This window comes from Leptomonas pyrrhocoris (genome assembly GCF_001293395.1).
Source record: "Leptomonas pyrrhocoris isolate H10 chromosome Unknown, whole genome shotgun sequence".
Classification (NCBI taxonomy): Eukaryota; Euglenozoa; class Kinetoplastea; order Trypanosomatida; family Trypanosomatidae; genus Leptomonas; species Leptomonas pyrrhocoris.
The window spans coordinates 26,710-38,604 of record NW_015438380.1 but is presented as its reverse complement, the minus strand read 5'-3'; the positions used below and the strand labels follow the sequence as shown (position 1 = coordinate 38,604).

Sequence of the window (11,895 nt, the reverse complement as noted above, 5' to 3'; positions counted from 1 at the left end):
AGAGAGAGAGAGAGAGAGCGAATATATACATACATAAATAACCCGAAGTACACAAAAAAAACAGACGGGAAAAATAGTTGAGTCGTACACGATCCACGGCGTATCCCACACCGCTTTTCGTGGTGAGGGCACACACACGTAGCCAAGCTGGAAAAGAACAATACAGCTAATAACAATATGTGTGTGTGCGTGTGCTTCGTTTAGCGCAGAGAGTGAGTACGTTCCACGTTTTTAGACACGTGAACAAACCACTGAGGGGCACATACACGCACACAGACAGTCACAAGTGCCGAGCCTTCTAATGCGCCGTACGTTTCAGCGGTCGCCACGCTCAAAACCTTCCACGCTTGACGTTGCATAGAGGGGCACAACCGCGAGCGCTGCAATGCGAGCGCGAGAACACCGATGTCGAGGCACAACGGCGCACCTGCACTGCTTCACGGTAGACTACATAAGCTTACACAAAAAGAGTGGCAAAAGAAGAAAAGAACAAGAAATTAAAAGAGAGCGGACGGGCACGCCGAACACGCCCTTCGTCCCCTCGGCAGCATCGCGTGAGAGGCAAAGTAAAGATGCGCTGCCGACTCTCGCGACGGAGAGGCTGTGCGCAGATGATGAGGAATACACACAGAATCAGACACACACACAACCACATTACGAGAGAGAGACGAGAAGGGAGGCCACTGCAAGAACCAGGAGCGCGGCGGCGCTGGCACACGACCGGCGCGGCGCCGACACAGCATTCGTCAAGGCGTTATTGCGACAGAAACTCGAGGACTCGAAGGTGTACCCGACGCGACACGACAGACATACGCTGCTGTCCATGGGGTCGCACTCGAGGCAGCCCTCCACGTAGCAGGACGCCGTGGGCTCGCACTTGTGCGACGTCTTCCACGTGAAGCCGTCGTAGCACTGCGCACACACGGTGCCGTCGTTGGGGTCGCACCGCGAGCACCACAGCACCTTGCACAGCGCCGTGGTGGTGGTTGTGGTGGTGGTCGTTGTAGTGGTCGTGGTCGGCTTCCGTGTCGTGGTGCTCGTCGTTGTAGTGGTCGTTTTGGGTGGCGGGGTCGGCTCCGGCGTTGTGGTGGGAAGAAGGTAGCACTGCAAGTCCTTATCTTTCTGCTGATATCCGTTCTCGCACATGTAGCAATAGTTCGGTCCGTTCAACACGCATACTTCGCAATGCGGCACCGTACATGGCACGACTGCCGGCCGTACGTTGCACTGATGCGTGTTGTAGTCCGTCACGTAGCTGGAGTTGATGCACTGAATGCAGTAGGACGACCTCTTATATTCGCGGCAGTCGAGGCACCACTTCGTGCAGACGGGAGCGGCCACCACCGTTGTGTGCAGCTGCAGCAGAAGTACGCAGCAGACGAGCAGAAGCACCAGATGCATCAGGGACGCGCACGAGCACCGCCGCAGCACCGCCCGCCGGCTGTGCGACTCCGGAAGGTGGGCTCCAACAATCATGTTGGACTCCTTCCTAGTTGTGTCAGCGCTGACGGTGAAGGGAAAGTGGAGAGGAAGGAGAGTAAAGGGATAACCGTTCCTGTGTGTGCTTTGAAACAAAAAGAATGCCGGCAGGTAAACCTCTTCGCGAAGTGAGTGGGGGCGAAGAAATGGAGAAAACTAATCTACGGCGGAGCTTTTCAAGCCTTGGCGTTGTCGATTGCTATCAGTGTTCTTGATGAAGGGACGTTGTCACAAACAACAACAACAACAACAACAAAGCCAATCGATGAAAACGAGAAGAAAGAAGAAGCTCTACGAGAGTTTTTCACATAAACAAAAAGGAAAAAGAAATATTATTCACTCGTTGGTAGAACCTGTGACTTGTGAAGGGCGAGAGTGTCGTGCTGCGTGCAACGTGGGTGATGGAGAAGGCAGCGTGTGTGTGTGGTGTGGGCGCAGTTGGCGGTTTGAATGCCCCGTAAAGAAGAGGGAGGATGAGTGGGAGGGAGAGGGGGTGGGGTGGAGGGAAGGGGAGAGCGCGACACCAGCAGCGCGGACCGGGGGAACACACACCTATGCATCCATGTGTAATTCAATCTTTCTGTTGAATCATCCATCTACACGCAACGCACTGCGGCGCTTCCATACAGCAGCGAAATCCTCGATACACGAACGCCGCCTCGCCCGCCAATTCACGCCGGCAAGAGAGGCACACTGTTGCTCCCCGCGACCTCGTCGACGTCGACGTCATGCGTTCCTTTTTTCTTTTCATTTTGGATTGAGTTGATGCGCGATGCGAGACACTGCCGGCTCTGCCGTCGTTAAAAAAGTTTGTTAAAAACAGGAGAAGTAGAGAAACGAATAAAGGATAGAGGGGAGAGCCCCACGTACATTACGTGTACACAGCAAAGCGGTGCAACGGAGGGAGAGGATGAGAGAGAGAGAGAGAGAGTCGGCGCCCCGCCAACACCGTTGCACGTGAAGTCGATCATTCCAGAAAGCACGACGTCAGCGCAGGAGAAAAACAAAAGAAAGTGACGAATCGATTGTGGCATTGTCCCAGAAGGGGACGGAAAGAGATTGGAGGTGGAGTGTAAAAACAACAAAAGCGCGAGAACGTGAGCGGGTACAAATGGGTAAAAACGCATGGGAATACCACAGCGATCTTTCCGGCGAGCGCGTGAGTGTGTGTGTGTGTGTGGCCGAGGACCGTTCCAAAATACATGCTAAATATAAGCAAATAATATATATATATATATATATATATATAAACTGAAAACGCCAAAGAAAGCAGACGACACACAGTGAAAAGAAAGGGGCGGCGCTGGATAATGTACATGAGTTTGTGTATGCAGGCAAGTAGGAAAACAGACAAACAAACGGAGATAGCTAGACAAGTAACGAAATAATAGAAAAGTGTGTAGGATGAAGTCAACGGAAGGGTTTATTCGGCGCCTATGAAGCTCACTCGAGACGTACGTCGCCGCAGCGTCGGTGCTGGCGCGGTAATGGAGCCGGTAGCTGATGAGGTGTCCGACTGTGTCTCCTCCAGGCCCTGCTGCTCCGGCTCCGATGCCCTCGCTCTCTCCTCTGGCGATGGGGAGGCCGCCTTGTGCGCTGCGGCGAGGATCGGCACAGGGAAGTACATGTTATTGTAGTTGCAGGCGGCGCAGTTCGCCTCCATCGCGGTTGGGGATTCGGGGAAGAGAGGCTGCGTGGGCGGCTGCCGGGGTGGGAACACGCCGAACGGCTCGGGGGTCAGCATCCAGCGGTTGGTGATGGGTAGCGGCGGCAGCGGAGGCGCAGGGGAGGGTGGCAAGACGAATGACTGTTGCTGTTGCTGCGGCCCTTGTTGCTGCGGCGGTTGCGGAGGCGAGTTGGAGGTGCGGGCGCTCCTCCTGCTGCTGCTGCTGCGGTGGCGCTGCATCTTAGGCGGCTCCGGCCGCTTTGTGGGAGGCGCGGGTCGCACCGGCGTCCGGTCAAGGACCTCCCCCGCGAGGGTGAGGCACAGCTCCGCGTGGGTGCGCTGCAGCCGCAGGCACCGCAGCTCCATCGAGATCGTGTGACGCCGGCAGCAGAACGCGATGAGGAGGAGCGCCAGCAGCAACGTACCCAGCACCACGCCGGCAAGTAAAAACAAGAAGGGAAAGAAGCTCAAGGCCCGTTGCACGTCGCTTACAAGAACCACCGCAGCGCCTGGCGTGGTGGGTGCGGTGGCGTTGGTGAGGGCGTAGGTGAAGCCGTCCCCTTTCGCGCTGTACTGCGCGTACCCCGCGAAGACGGCGGCGGCACTCATTTGCACTGCGATGCAACGCTGCCTTCTCCCTCCTCACCGTTGTTCTCTCGCCCGTTTAATGGATTCGGAGGTCGCTTCCTTGTGAATGCTGTGCGATGACGTCTGTTGCCTTTTACGCTTCTCTGGCGACGTGTGTGCGTGTGTGTGTGTGTGTGTGAAGGTGTGAGGAGAGAAGAGGAAGGGAGGGAGGGGAAGGTGAGAATCTGTATGAGTTCGTACGTGTGCTGTAACCGCTAAACGCAGCGTCTCGCAGGCAACGCCCAATAGATCCCCTACGCGTTGGGCGGGCACCGACGACGCACGCACGCACGCACACACGCACGCACACAGGACGCCGGCGTCAGTTGCCAGCTGAGCGGGACGCCACATCGCATGGGGAAGCGGGCACAGCGGGGCACTTGAAGCCGATGCGCAGCGGCGAGGCACACGCGCAATCAACACGAATGGACAAGGATGAAGCGCACGAGCTGTCGGCAACAATCAACCAAAACGGGAAACAGAAATATACTGCACGTATGCCAACGCCGTCATCGGTGCATAGCTAATTCGGGTATTGCCCGATGCTCGACACTTCATCGCCCTTTTCCTCTCCCTTTTCTTTGTTACTGCTACTCCCCATCGTTTGTGTTTTAAGGGGTGGGGGGGGGGCCGGCAGCCGGCGCTACGAGACGCGTTTGCGGAGCATTTTTTTCTTCCGCTCGCGGCGTTTTGGGTTTCTTGTTTCTTTCCTTCTGTCTATTTTCTCTCCTCTGCCTTCGTTGTTCAGTCAGCGTAACGTACACACACACATGTACGTGCGTACACATGTGAAAAACAAGAAAAATGCCAAAAAGAAAAAGAACCACCGCTGCATGGAAAGGAGGACGTCGACGACGACGACACACAGAGCAAACCGAAAGACACATGCAAACACGCTACGGAAACAACAACAGCATGCACATATCGAAAGGAGGGAAAAAAAAGAGGAGGGTTGGCGCACACCGGCAACAGGCGTTCCATCATCATCGACAACAACCAAAAAAAAATGATCAATAGAACAGAAAATAAACAACAGCCGGCTAAAGAAACGTCCAATGCATGAATACAATAGAAATAACACGTAGTCAGGCATATCCTACAACTATGTAAAGAGGAGGGTTGCCCACACCGACTGGTCCGTTTCGGAGTTGCATGCAAGTCGGAGAGGCAGTACAGCACACGCACGTGACTCTTGAGCGCCTGCGACTTGGTGTGCGCCCCACCGTCCATCGAACCTTCCTCGCACACGATGCATCTGTCACTCCACGTACCCCTGGTGGGTGGGTGGAGAGGGGAGGGGGAAATAAAGAGACTGGACAGCGGAGTAAACTACAAGCGTAATAGAGAATAGGCGTGGACAGTTCCCCCTTTTGAGGAGAGGGAGAAATGAAGGAAAAAAGTAGAAAGATAAAGATAGAAGCTGATCGCTGTATTTCCATTCGCATCCGGGTGCTGGTCCGGTGCAGCGACGTACCGGACTCTTAAAAGACAAGTAAATACATGAGGGAGAAAACAACAGAAAAAGAGGTCATTCTCAGCATTATTTTTTAATTCTTTCTTCTCTCCCAACTGGACCACAACGATCAAGCGTGGCAGCCTTCCTTTCCGTATCGGACTCAAAGAGCGGGGCGGTGCGGGCGCGGGGTGGGCGGGACGCGAAAGATAGAGGGAGAGAGAGAGAGAGACTCGAGAACGGAAAACTATCGAAGGATATGAAAAGATACGATGGCACGAAATATATGTATATATATATATATATATATATAACGGCTAGACCGACTCATCTCAGCCATTCCATCGTCCATTCATTCCACGCTCGGGCTTCAAAAAAGAAGAAAAAAGAAAAGGAAGAAGGAGAGAAGTACAACGAGAACAAACCGCACTTTTCGTGAAGGGGGTCTCTGCTGCTATGAGGTCCCGTCGTCTTGGGAGTGCATTGATTGTGCGTGTGCGTGGGTTTGCGTAAACGAACTTCTAACTCCCGCCTTCTCCCCCTCCTCCCTCCCTCCCTTACTCTGTTCATCACCAATGCATCAAGGGAAAGAGAAGAAAAAGAAGATGATCAGCTTCCTAAATACGAACAGACAAACGCGCGACGGCTTCTCCAGCGCTGCTGTGGCGCATCTCTTGTCTCTGAGCAGCGAAGGAGGAGGAGGGGGAAGCGCAGGCGCGTGACATGGGGTCTGCGACACAGCAAGCATCATAAATGCAAGAAAAAAAAACAATACTCTAGGCAGCGTCGCGGGAAACACCGAAGTGCGGAAACAAACGAACAAGCACGCTCAAACGGAGTATGTTATATTGATTAGCGAGGATGACGGACAAAACTATCGAAAGATGCAACGCGTAGGCACATGAACAATATATATAGTAACATGCTGCTTACCGTATATAATACATAAGAAAAGAAATGAAAAGAGAAAAAGACAGAAGGCGGGTTCTCAGAGAGAAAATAAACCAGAAGAAGAACTCAACATACAAAAAACAAGCAACAACATTTAACAACGAAAAAGGAAGAGGAATACTTCATGTGCACATCCCGAATGACTCATCGAAATCCATGTAGACATCGGTTACCGTGTCCACGAAGCAGAAAGTACAGAAAACAAAACAAACACAGAACGTTGGCGCGTCGCCTCCTCTGCACGCTGCACTGGTGTGCCACCCGCAGCGCTCAAGGATCGACAGACGAGAAAGGAAGCAAAGAAACATCCCCCCACACACATACACGCACACACCATCCTACAGGCAAGTAAAACAAAAGATGCATAAAAGAGAGCAACAACAAACAAAAACGAAAAGCGCGATGCCAAGCGTTATGAGGCAGAGAGATGCATACACATCGCGTTCTTTTGGTGGCAAAGGAGATGGACAACCACTTCGCTCATATCCCCCGTCACGTGCGGAGAAGGCGCTGCTTGCATGATGAGGACTCGCACTTCAAGCACACACGCAGCTCAAAGGGCAGCAGCGGAAGGGTGCGGGGGGGGGGGGGAGGGTACGCCCGCAACGCCGCCGCGCGACGCATCTCTCTTGTTCGTCTTGTTGCCCCACAAAACACTGGCACCTCCCCTCCAAAAAACTGCGTTTTCCTTCTGCCGTGCTCGCTTCCTATTCTTCTATTTTTAATACGACACCTCATCCTCGTAGACGTCATTTTTGCGGGTACTGCGGTTACCGCTGCTACCGCTGTTGCTGGCAGAGTGCCGACTGCTGCTGTCGTCCTCGCCGCCGCGCTCATCCACGCGGAAGGAGCGCTGGCTGACGTAGCGCTTCGACACATCGCGCGCCTCCGTCTCCTTCTCCGCCCATTCCGGGGCGTCCTCCGGCGGCTCATCCATGTCCTCGCGCTCCTGGCAGCACGCGATGATCAAGAAGGCGATGAGGCACAGCACAAAGAGGATCACAAAGAAGATGACCCACCACACGTACTGCAGATCGCTCTTCTGCGGGGTGGAGGCCCTCGGGTCCTCGTAGTTGAGGCGGAAGGGACCCTGTCCCTGGCATATCGTTTGGAAAAATGGCAGCTTCCCCAAGACAGCGTCGGACTCGAAGACACTCCCTCCAGCGTACGTGTAGCCACCGAGGCCGAAGTTGTCCGTCCACATCGGGGTCAGGTTGGCGGAGGTGGTTTCTCCGTTCTGGAAGAGAACGACGTAGCGACCGCCAATCACGCCAGGACGTATAACGAAAACATTGGCGTTGTACCACCACGTTGGGAATCCAGAAAGCGCACCCTGGTAGTTGTTCCGGCCCTTGTAGAACGACACGCCCGAGTGCGCCTCATCAGCGATCTCGCCCTCGTCGGACGTCATCATCCGCCAACGACCCGCTCTCCAGCGGTAAAGGCAGTCTCGCAAGTCGCCGGTATGCGGATTGAGTATGTAGCTCGGTGTCTCCGGATCTGCCCAGGCCCACGGACAGAATCCGGGCACGCCGCCTTGTTTGCTGCGGAACAGGTTGATGCCGCCACCAAGGTACGCGTAGAACTCCGTCGCGGTGCCGATGGCGTTTTGCATGGCGGCGATGTCGGCGTTGTGCAGCACCGCGGTGGCCTCCGTGGCGAGGTAGCCGCCCTTGGAGAGGCACATGCGCTCGTCGCCCGCGTTCGTCCCGGTGGATTTGCCGGCGTAGAAGACGGATGTGATGGGCACGTAGGCGAAGCCGCGCACCTCGCTGATGCACAGCAGAGCCGCGATGGTGATTGCCGCGACGACGGCGCTACGCTTTGACCCCATCGTAAACGCAAACACGGAAGAGCTTCAAAAACAAAAGAAGAACGTGAGAGGGAGGAGATGCGAGGGGGAGGAGATACTTTGCACACGCGCAGACGTAGATGGAAACAACTAAGAAAGAGAGACAATAGTGGGAAGGGTGGCGCACGTCGGGGAGTGAAGTTGCCACAGTAAAGCGGCGGGAAATCGGCCAACCAACAAACAAGAAAACCAAGAGGAGGAAGAGTCTGAGTCGGATAGAGAGATAGAGAGAAAGTGTGTGCGGGTTGCTCCTCCGATCTTTGCTTTCCTCCGAGGTGGGGGTATCAGAGCAGAAGTGGTATAGTGTCGCTTCTCCCGTTCGCTGAGAGTACGAATTCTGACGGCGATCCGCAAGAGGAAGAGGAAAAACAAAATTAATAATTATAAGCAGTGGGGCAGTCGCAATGACGCAGGTGCCACTACAATGAAACGAAAGAAGAAGGAGAAGAAGAGGGAGGAGGAAAGCCGCAGTTACGGTTTTGTGCTTTGAGGTTTGATTGGTGCATTTAGGTGCTGTCGGGGAGATGGGGAATTATGAAAGGGATCTGATGACCCCCCCCCCCCGCCCTCTCCCCCCACGCAGGAGACGAGAACGTCGGCTCCTGGAAGAATACCGCCGCGAGAGGAGTCTATACACATAATACGTTCGTCACCTTGTCGTGGCTTCCTTGTCTTGATGATGTAAGGGAGACGGCTGTCGATGAGTACCGGCGAATACACCAAAGACAAACACCAGCGACAACAACAAGCAAAAGCCGCTGCCCGCCACAACAGTCCCCGCTCCCACTCCCTTTTCTAGCTCGTACTCAAAGGCCGACAACACACGGCTTAGGCATCTGCTTTCACTTCTGCTGTACGTTCGTCATTAACGCAACGGTAGCTGGTCAGGCGATAAGACACATAACCAGTAAACATAGAAATAGGCAAAGAAGAATTCTGTTTTCACCCAACGATCCTCACAACCCAGCTGGGTGCTCCGCATCTTAACCTCCGCCGCGCCACTCGTCATACACGCCGCACGCAAAACGAGCTTCCCCCCCATTCCTTCCGCTTCCTTCTTTTCCTCACGACGCTGTACAGCCCACGAATATCCTCTGTTCCGCGATGCTCGACAACCCACAAAGCGAACGAACCCGACGGAGACAAACAAACGCACCGTGAGCAATAAGCTTGTAAAATGAGAGTAAAGCTAAAACACAAACAAGCAACGAGATAAGTATATTTGGATGAACGCACAGCACTTAAAGAGAGAGAATACAGGCACGCACACACACACCAGCGTCATCATTCATCCGCACCAGGCCGTGAATACGTGAAGAGCGACGGCACGACGTCGTGCGAAGGAAACGGACGTTCCAAACGGTGAACAGCAAAAGTAGCATAAGAAGTGAGAAAAGAAAGGATGCCCAAAGGAGGAAAGAAAAGAAATAAATAAAAGAAAAAACGATGAAGTAAGCGGTGGTAAGAGTCATTGCAGAATTCAAGCAACAAAGCAAGAGATCGCCGCAAAATGAGCTGCGGCCACGGGACGTAGAGGGCAACCCCGTTGCGCTCCACAGCAGCGACGAAATAACAGAGGCAAAAAATACTCCGTAACACCAACCATGAGAAACAGAAGCCCCATACACATACACACATACACACACACATATACATATATATATATATATATATATATATATGTATATATATAACAAAACGATGAGCGCTGGAAGAAGTGCTTCTCGAAGCTCTCGTTGAGATGCTTAGCATTCTTCTTCACTTCTCTTTACGATCCTCGACGCCGCCAAAGATAAACAGAGAACCATAATAGTAACAAGAACAATAATAATAGAAAAGGAAACGAACAATGACAACAAAGAATCTATATGTATATATATTGAAGCGGCTGAGTAAATGACACGAGGGTTTTACGATCTCGGAGTAGAGCCCCTCGGAATTTGCTCAGGAGAAGAACAATAGGGGAAAAAAATAAGAAGAAACGACAGCGACAGTGCACGAGCGAAACTTTTGCATTGGAGAAAGTAACAGAATTAAATACGATGGAGATAAGAATATCAAAGAGTAAGATAAACAGACGTTGTCTGCTTCAATTCGGTTTAACACTCTGAGTACACGCACAGCAAATATATATGTACATGTTGGCGCATCGCTACCACTGGTATCAAGTCCGCTCTTCATCGGAATACGTGTCCTCCTTGTCTACGCTGTCAGAGTGCCGACTGCTGCTGTCGTCCTCGCCGCCGCGCTCATCCACGCGGAAGGAGCGCTGGCTGACGTAGCGCTTCGACACATCGCGCGCCTCCGTCTCCTTCTCCGCCCATTCCGGGGCGTCCTCCGGCGGCTCATCCATGTCCTCGCGCTCCTGGCAGCACGCGATGATCAAGAAGGCGATGAGGCACAGCACAAAGAGGATCACAAAGAAGATGACCCACCACACGTACTGCAGATCGCTCTTCTGCGGGGTGGAGGCCCTCGGGTCCTCGTAGTTGAGGCGGAAGGGACCCTGTCCCTGGCATATCGTTTGGAAAAATGGCAGCTTCCCCAAGACAGCGTCGGACTCGAAGACACTCCCTCCAGCGTACGTGTAGCCACCGAGGCCGAAGTTGTCCGTCCACATCGGGGTCAGGTTGGCGGAGGTGGTTTCTCCGTTCTGGAAGAGAACGACGTAGCGACCGCCAATCACGCCAGGACGTATAACGAAAACATTGGCGTTGTACCACCACGTTGGGAATCCAGAAAGCGCACCCTGGTAGTTGTTCCGGCCCTTGTAGAACGACACGCCCGAGTGCGCCTCATCAGCGATCTCGCCCTCGTCGGACGTCATCATCCGCCAACGACCCGCTCTCCAGCGGTAAAGGCAGTCTCGCAAGTCGCCGGTATGCGGATTGAGTATGTAGCTCGGTGTCTCCGGATCTGCCCAGGCCCACGGACAGAATCCGGGCACGCCGCCTTGTTTGCTGCGGAACAGGTTGATGCCGCCACCAAGGTACGCGTAGAACTCCGTCGCGGTGCCGATGGCGTTTTGCATGGCGGCGATGTCGGCGTTGTGCAGCACCGCGGTGGCCTCCGTGGCGAGGTAGCCGCCCTTGGAGAGGCACATGCGCTCGTCGCCCGCGTTCGTCCCGGTGGATTTGCCGGCGTAGAAGACGGATGTGATGGGCACGTAGGCGAAGCCGCGCACCTCGCTGATGCACAGCAGAGCCGCGATGGTGATTGCCGCGACGACGGCGCTACGCTTTGACCCCATCGTAAACGCAAACACGGAAGAGCTTCAAAAACAAAAGAAGAACGTGAGAGGGAGGAGATGCGCGAAGACACAGAAGTACCTCAACGGGAAAAAAGATTGTCGATGGCGACGTGGTATTACACTTAATGTACTTACCAAACTCTGCCTTCTCGCGGCGGAAGAAGAAAACGCAAGGAAGACAACGGCCGATGGGGACACGAAAAAAAGCCACAACATGAGACGTCGTCGTGTTTTCAAAGATAAGACCAAATGAAGGTGAGCGAGATATTCGAAGACGTGTGAGGGAGAATGGATGGCGAAGGAGTTTGGCACACGAACAAGGCTGACAACAACGAGACTGTCGGGACGAAAGGGTTGTTGCTGGTACCCTGTTTTTCTGGTCTCAGACCACACATGGTAGGGGGGGGGGGGACGACGTTTGCGTGTGCGCTTCAAGAGCGCCGGCGGCAGGGCCTTGTGCCTCTTCCACCTCCCCTGACAAGTGGACAAACAAATATGTGTACGAACATCGAACAGCGCTTGGACAGCCTGTTGCCTGGGTAGAGTTAGACGCGTAAAAAGAAAGGTATATTGATTTCGTTTGGCAATATATATATATATATATATATATATATACA

General features: G+C 53.6%; 4 protein-coding genes across 5 annotated transcripts; all 4 read right to left on the bottom strand.

Moving 5' to 3' along the window:
• Positions 1-654: 654 nt before the first annotated feature.
• On the bottom strand, positions 655-1,864 carry ABB37_08374 (hypothetical protein; the record flags this gene model as incomplete). Its single annotated transcript, XM_015807358.1, has 1 exon — positions 655-1,864. The coding sequence occupies exon 1, from the start codon at positions 1,474-1,476 to the stop codon at positions 655-657; it is 822 nt and encodes a 273-aa protein (XP_015653897.1). The 5' UTR covers positions 1,477-1,864.
• A 1,038-nt stretch (positions 1,865-2,902) lies between these two features.
• On the bottom strand, positions 2,903-3,878 carry ABB37_08373 (hypothetical protein; the record flags this gene model as incomplete). 2 transcript variants are annotated; one of them, XM_015807356.1, is made up of 1 exon in its annotated part: positions 2,903-3,878. In XM_015807356.1, exon 1 carries the CDS (start codon positions 3,752-3,754, stop codon positions 2,903-2,905), a length of 852 nt encoding a protein of 283 aa, XP_015653895.1. In that variant the 5' UTR covers positions 3,755-3,878. The 2 variants fall into 2 exon arrangements, with proteins under 2 accessions (XP_015653895.1, XP_015653896.1); XM_015807357.1 differs by having other exon boundaries at positions 2,903-3,876.
• Positions 3,879-6,897: 3,019 nt separating this feature from the next.
• Positions 6,898-8,449, bottom strand: ABB37_08372 (hypothetical protein; the record flags this gene model as incomplete). The annotated part of the gene is made up of 1 exon (XM_015807355.1): positions 6,898-8,449. Exon 1 carries the CDS (start codon positions 8,008-8,010, stop codon positions 6,898-6,900), a length of 1,113 nt encoding a protein of 370 aa, XP_015653894.1. The 5' UTR covers positions 8,011-8,449.
• Positions 8,450-10,192: 1,743 nt separating this feature from the next.
• ABB37_08371 (hypothetical protein) lies at positions 10,193-11,425 on the bottom strand (the record flags this gene model as incomplete). The annotated part of the gene is made up of 1 exon (XM_015807354.1): positions 10,193-11,425. Exon 1 carries the CDS (start codon positions 11,276-11,278, stop codon positions 10,193-10,195), a length of 1,086 nt encoding a protein of 361 aa, XP_015653893.1. The 5' UTR covers positions 11,279-11,425.
• Positions 11,426-11,895: the final 470 nt, after the last annotated feature.